We start from the raw sequence: 7,439 nt of genomic DNA on the forward strand, positions 1-7,439 counted from the left end.
AGAGAGAGAGAGAGAGAGAGAGAGAGAGAGAGAGAGAGAGAGAGAGATAGAGAGAGATATATATGTATGATAGATAGATAGATGAATGGGGAGATAGATAGATGTATAATAAATAAAGTTACCTGTCTTTTCCATTTGTAGACCAACAGTTCTCATCATTAGGTGTCACAGCTGTGACCGAGGACAGGTTACCTAACGTCACCTCGTATTTACTGTCTGGGGCACCTCTTGAAGACAGTTTAGGTTCTTTGCATACAAAATAAGGTACATTTATCCAGAAATCATTGGCTATTTTGACTTTGTCATTAATGTCTCGTACCAGGCGATCGAGACTCGTCCCAGCAGCTGTGATTGGCCGTTTAAGGTTCTTCTTTGAAGGCCATTCATAGACAAACTTTTCATATACCACATTGTCTGCATGTCTTGGAACTCGTGAGGATGGGTGGCCACATTTGGCAGAAGCCTAGGAAGAATATACACAATTAAGTCACATGTTACAATAATCATAATAATAACAATAATAATAATAATAAATGCCTGGATGCAGTACCAGGCAGTGGCTCTCATGGCTTCTGATCTTAATTGATTGGAAGTGTTATCATGTACATTGTTTTGTGTTGGTATAAAAAGATGGGCTACAGCAAATATTCTGCTCAATATCACAGATTTGTTTGTCAGTTGTTTGACCATAACCAGTTAAGCATGTCCCTTGGTGGCTGACGATATGTGCATCTCTGATCGTGAACAGAAGTAGTGGGGGAGCATCATATCCATGTGTTGAGAGGAATTCTTTGGGGTTTGGATAATTCACCTCTGGAAACATAGGTGCTTTGTTCAACATCCTTAAACAACCCTTATTCAGGGACCTTTTGAATGGGATGGACTACTCAACCTGAAGGAAAGTCTAACTGGGCCCCACCTGCATTGTTTATCTTGCGACCACCATGTCGTGCACATATGGTTGTGATGCATGTTCCTAAAGAATAGGAAAATATAGCAATTAGAGTACAGTGTACCATTTAGAGTACAATTCCAATACTCAGGAAACCATGCCATTCATCTCATCAGAGATGAACCATAATACTCCAGAAAAAACATTCCAGTAATTAAGGTATATGCTCAGTACCCCCAGAGACCATTCCAGTGTCTAACGGAATTAACAGACTCATACTTACTTGTTCTGTGACTGTAGCTGCTTTATTCTGGAAAGACATGATGGCATCTGATATTTTAATATTGATGGGGTCAATAACAGATTCAATGTTGAAAGGTCCGTTCAGTTGCTGTATTATCTTCTGCAGGGCATCTGCACAACAGAAGAAGGTTTAATGAAAGGATTCGTTACAACAGAAAGACTTCAAGAGGAACAACTGACTGGGAACTAGTTTGAATGAGATGCAGTCGAAGTTGGTGTCAGGGTGAAGAACCACCGGTGCCTGCTTTCTAGTAAAACAATGACAAAAGTTCTTAGCAAAGAAGTCCCTAATACATTGACAAAGGGAAGAGCTTTGACAGGGGGTCTGCTCTCAGTAGTCTGATGGTTCCTAAGAAAGCCGTGTGCTGAAGAATGGCAGTGAGATGTGTGCAGGGATGTAGAGAAGTGCTGTCAGCAGAGGTGAGAGGATAAGTAACAGGTTCAATGAGAAATTTAGAGTAGAGGTGAGTGTCCATTTAGAGTCCAGTCTTCAGCCACTCCCTTTATTATTATAGGTCTCCTGACAATAACAGAGCACTTCAAGACTGAATGTCTGTGCTGACAACCTAATTCACTTAAGCAAATGAGCGACGGAATTACAGGAAAGTCCCAAAGAGACTATGGGTGTGGCTCCATCTACCAAAAGTCTACTGAGGCTATGGACATGGCTCCGCCTACAGGGATTTTAATAGTAATATATTAATTATATGAGCAAGACACTTTATTTCATGTTGCTTCTGTTCACTCAGCTGTAGGAATAAGTTGTGACATCACTGGTGCCAAGCTGTATCGGTCCCTTTGCCTTTCACTTGGATAACATTGGTGGTGTGGACAGGGTAAGCTGGTACACATGGGAGACTTTCATGACCGAAAGGGGTCTCTCTCCTTTTACCCTTTACATAAATTATTTATCAATTTTGCCTTTCAACCTAAAATAAATGTTGGGAGGGTCAACATAATAATCTTTCATGCGGTGCTCCAGCATGGCCACAGTCCAACGATTGAAACTTAAACTTATGAAGGCATTAAAGAATAAGAATATCGATATAATTGGATGTGAGGAAACATCTGTGATGTGGTTTCAAATCTGATTGCTTCTTGATAACAAAATACTTTTCTAAACAATTGTAAAATGATGGAGAACCAAGGACTGGTGCGGGAAGCAGAGTAACAAATGCAAGTGGGGTGGTAGAATTGGTGGAGGGCAGGACCAAAGGCCTTGCAATATTTAGCCAAATACTGTCAGGTTCTGAGTTCAAATTCAGACAAATCCAACGTCACATTTTTATCTTTGGAATCAGGAAAAATTGGCATCAGTCAAGCATTGCAACTGGTATAAACAATTCTACCATTCCTAGCTGCAGGACTAAGTTAAAAATTAATATTAATTATTATTATTATTATTAAAGTGCAGTGGAATTTCAGGATTGGTCGCCTGGTGGTATAAAGGTGTGATGGAATGGCAGTCCAATGGTATAAGTGCCGTGTAAAGCATACTTATGTATTTTCATGTTCTCAGTTCAATTCCTGCCAGGTTCAAGTTTTGTCTTTCCTCTTCCTGGGGGTGATATAATAAAGTACCAGTCATGAACTGGGATCCATGTACCCCTGTGGCTATGTTAGAAATTAATATTATAGTTATTGTCACGATGAGAATTAATATGTGGAAACTTCAAATAATTATATGAAACATGTTAATGAGATTTGATTAACGGAGTAGCATCAGATTAAGTGTTATTAATAATTCAAAATCAAAACAATCTGTTGCTATGGAAACTAAACTAACATAAAATTTAATTATTTGCCTATTATTAAGTGAAAAAAAAAATAACACATAATTACAACATTCCCTTTATTATTCCCTGGTTTGGTTGGATAAGTTTATAAATTTATATACTTCCTAGTATTCTGATATAACATAAGATGTTACATTTGGATGCACTGATAAAGGAGTACTCAATACATGTAATAGAGTATGTTTGTTCAAAGTTGTACTTTCACTCTATTGTCACTTGTGAGTTTTCCTCTATACATGTTCCATAAACTTGAAGGATCACTCACATACATACACATTACACTGGTGCCATGTAAAAAGCACACTTAGTTCACTCTGTGGAATGGTTGGTGTCAGGAAGGGCATCCAGCCATAGAAACCCTGCCAAAACAGACACAGTAGGCTGGAGTCTTCTACCTGGTGCCAACTCCTGTGAAGCCATTCAACCCATGCCACCATGTAAGGCAGACATTAAATGATGATGGTTATGGTGAAGATATATGTATCGGGTTCAGTCCCACTGCGTGGCACCTTGGAATATGATCAAAAGCAACCCAACCATGACCACCTCTTTTACTCAGCCAAAGTGGAATATGATCAAAAGCAACCCAACCATGACCACATCTTTTATTCAGTCAAAGTGTAACTAGGACTACATTATCTAATATGTCATTCCTTCCTTAAATACTGGCTGTGATTCAAGGCAGATTTAGCTGCTATTGCTAGCATGCTGGGCAACCACATAGAAGTTGGAAAATGGTGGGGAACGAAATTCTGAAAGCCTTACGTATATAAGCATTCCACACATCGTTGAACTGTTTGTGATAAGGCTGACATGCTTCAATGGTTTTAATACAATAGTCCTTGCAGGGTTTCTTGTGAGGAACTTGGTTACAGCGCTGGCAATACATCATCTGTGCCAGTCTGTGAGCACAGCGCTTGGTTGGTTCAATCTGCAATTAAAAGACAAAACATTTCAGAAGAATGGCACATGAAAACCCCATCACCAATCACCACAGCTACCACAACCAAACCATTTTTGCACTAACCCTTTAGCATTTAAACTGGCCCTAGTATTCTGTTTTATGTCAGACTGGTCAGATCCAGCCTCTCATACCAACCCTACAATGTCATCCTAAAAATAAACAATCACATCTTTGAAATCTCAGGATTAATTCATAGCAATTTAAATAAGTAAGTATTACATTTGACAGAGCAGTCTGAAGCTAAACGGTTAAAGTAGCAAAACATTTCTGCAAAGATTTTCCAATATTACCAGAGGCCACTGGAATGGACTGTTGGAGTCTTACAGAATGCCATGAGCGATTCCAGTATTTCAAATTGAGAAGAATATTGACCGAAGATGATGCTATATTTGGATGGCCTTCCATGGCAGCAGATGACGACCACATTGTGAAAGTTTCTGAGGAATTAAGTATTGGTAAAAGTTGGTGCCACAGGATTAGAAAAGAATGAAGATACATCATGTTGCCACGAAATTTGTGTCACATCTATGTCATGGTCTGTTAGCAGCTGTTTGATCATTCACATCAGTCAAAGACTCAGGCAAACTTCCTGGAGACAAAAGTTTAGTGAACAGCCATGATGTGAAAACTAAGAGGCAGCCATTGCCACAGATTTGCATGATTGCCATTTTTATAAGAACATCAAGAGTCTGTTGCAAGAATCACCAAAACTATTTGGATGTCCTGAGATATTTAAAGAATTTCCTTGGATGTCCTGGTGTATTTAAACGAAGCAGTAAAGAAGAAAGAAAAAGGCCTCACAATCTGCCTCAAGTCTAAAGACTCAAGAATCTGGAGATTATCCACAATTTCAATGCCAAGAATACAACCATATCTCTCACTTCCCACCCTGAATGGGATGCTTGTCTGTGGCAAGGTTAACCACCGGATGCCCCTGGTACTCACTTTAATCAGAGTGTACTGGAGTAACATAAAATAAAATGTTTTAAATCAAGAACACAATGTCCACCTAGTCTTAGAATAAAACCTGCAACCTAATGTTTCTCAGGTCAACACTAACTCAGTGTTTCTCGACCTTTTTAACCTCGGGTAGCCCTTAAAATAAATTACATGTCCCAAGGAACCCCTGCACAAAAAAAAAATTATATACCATATCATACTAATCACTGCAGACTTCATTTTGGTCCCCAAACTGAAAAACCCATCTTGAAAGGTCAACAATTTCAGATGATAGAAAAGACCAAAGAGAATTCACTAAGAGAATAACACACAAGCCCTGAACATGTGGCATCATAAAATGTGTCCCAAAACGGCTTGCGGGGATGGGGGGGGGGAGGCTCGAGAGGATTGTTAAGAATGGAAGGAAATATTTATGCACGCACATTAGGAAGGGCATCCAGCTCTAGAAACAATGCCAAAACAGATAATGGTGGTGGTGATGATGATGACAATGATGATGATGGTGATGGTGGTGGTGGTGGTGGTGATGGTGGTGGTGGTGGTGGTGGTGGTGATGGTGGTGGTGGTGGTGGTGATGGTAGTGATGATGGTGGTGGGTGGTGGTGGTAGTGGTGATGATGATGATGATGACAAAATGTATCTCCATATATGTGTTTGTGTATCAGCATTTAACACTTGTTTTCTATGCTAGCATGATGTGTGTGTGTGTGTGTGTTTAATAATAGGCCATATGTTGGTCGGTTGGTTGGTTGGTTAATTTCCACAGTCACGCTTTACATCATATGTGTTTGTGTTTGTGCATGTGTGTGTATATATATATATATAGAGAGAGAGAGAGAGACTGATAGATAGAGAGAGAGATAGATAGGCAGAGAGAGTAAAAGAAATTGTGCAAAGATAGATTTTCGATGGAGTAGATTGTGATTACGTTGATAAAATTTAGAAAAAATAAATAAACAACAAATATTTATTGCAAACTTATAAATGATGAATAGGTTTTATTTGCTTTTTGCAAAGGTAATAAATATTTTTCTTTCGAAAATCAATATTCATAATTTTACAGAAGCACCAAGAAATTTCATAAAAGTTGAATAATAATTATTGAATGCATGCTATATTTCCTGATAACTTAGTGTCAAAAGTATACGTCCAAAGTTCCCCATCACATGATGATGATGGGGGAACACTCTAGTGTATATGTGTGTGTGTATATGTATAATATATATACACACACACAAGTATTTTTAGACTTCTTAAATTAATTACTTTATTTTCTAATGTTATTGGAATACCTTCTGTAATCTTAGAATAAATCTTCCAGGATGAATAATTCCAAGGAATTCCACTTCAAAACAATTTCCTTACAATCCTAGATTACTTATATATATATACTCACATTTGTCCATATATTCTGACTGCGCACATATACACTGATATACACAACCTCAAAGCTTAAACTACATACATATAAATATTTTTAAGTTGTGGATTCTATTTGTCATGTTGCCTGCAGACAGTTTTTATTGTGAACAGAAATAATACGATAAAATAGCTTTAGAGTGGTTTTGGCTGCTATTTTTAGCATGTAAGGGTTTCGAAACCCTCTTAGTTGTAATTGTGATTTGTTCATAATTATAAATGTTCTTCTCCTATGTGTTTTATGATAACATGTTTGGCCCTTAATCTTGTAAGTTGCAAGGTGACTTAACTAGTGTCAGGGAGACAAAGAAGAAAAAAGTCCCTGCCACCAATCCCACCCCTAAAATGGTTGGTGTCAAGTGGAGCATCCAGCTGTAGAAATCTGGACAAAATTTAAGAAATTGGAGCCCAGTGTTGTCCTCTCACTCATCAGAGCCCCATGACGTGTCCAACCCATGCCAGCATGGAAAACAGATGTTGAACAACAAGGATGATGTGTGCACACACACACACACACACACACACACATACTCATACATGCATATGCTCATATCTACATACATCTTTGAGAGAGAGAGAGAGAGAAAGAAAGATATGTATATGTTTGTGTCTGTGTTTGTCCCCATTACGGTCGCTTGACAACTGATGTCAGTGTGTTTCCGTCCCCCGTAACTTAACGGTTCGGCAAAAGAGACTGATAGAGTAAGTACTAGCCTTACAAAGTATAAGTCCTGGGGTCAATTTATTCGACTAAAGGCGGTGCTCCAGCATGGCCGCAGCCAAATGCCTGAAACAACTAAATGAATATATATATATATACACACACACACACACACACACACGCATTCATATATCTATACACACACACAAACACACACACACATTCAACTTTGTTTTTGTAATTCAGACGTTTGTCTTTTATCTGTTTTTATCCTGTATTTTCATCAAACTGACACGGATGCCAAAACTGTTCTTTTGGATTATCCTGATTGGGATTACTTCAGATCCATTACTTGTATGTATGCATGTATGTGTGTGCGCACGTGCACGTCTGTGTGTGTGTGTGTGTGTGTGTGTGTGTGTGTGTGTGTGTGTGTGTGTGTGT

At 38.6% G+C, this 7,439-nt stretch overlaps 1 protein-coding gene across 1 annotated transcript in view; it reads right to left on the reverse strand.

Annotated features, from left to right (window-relative positions):
• The window catches only part of LOC106880263 (glypican-6), a 78,609-nt gene that overhangs the window by 2,612 nt on the left and 68,558 nt on the right, over positions 1–7,439 (reverse strand). The window contains exons 4-6 of the mRNA XM_014930130.2: positions 3,757–3,922; positions 1,176–1,306; positions 123–463 (exon numbers count right to left, since the gene is read on the reverse strand). Of these exons, the coding sequence (XP_014785616.1) occupies positions 123–463; positions 1,176–1,306; positions 3,757–3,922 (638 nt within the window). The remainder of the gene's footprint in view (positions 1–122; positions 464–1,175; positions 1,307–3,756; positions 3,923–7,439) is intronic.

The sequence above is a fragment of the Octopus bimaculoides genome, chromosome 19, assembly GCF_001194135.2.
Source record: "Octopus bimaculoides isolate UCB-OBI-ISO-001 chromosome 19, ASM119413v2, whole genome shotgun sequence".
Classification (NCBI taxonomy): Eukaryota; Metazoa; Mollusca; class Cephalopoda; order Octopoda; family Octopodidae; genus Octopus; species Octopus bimaculoides.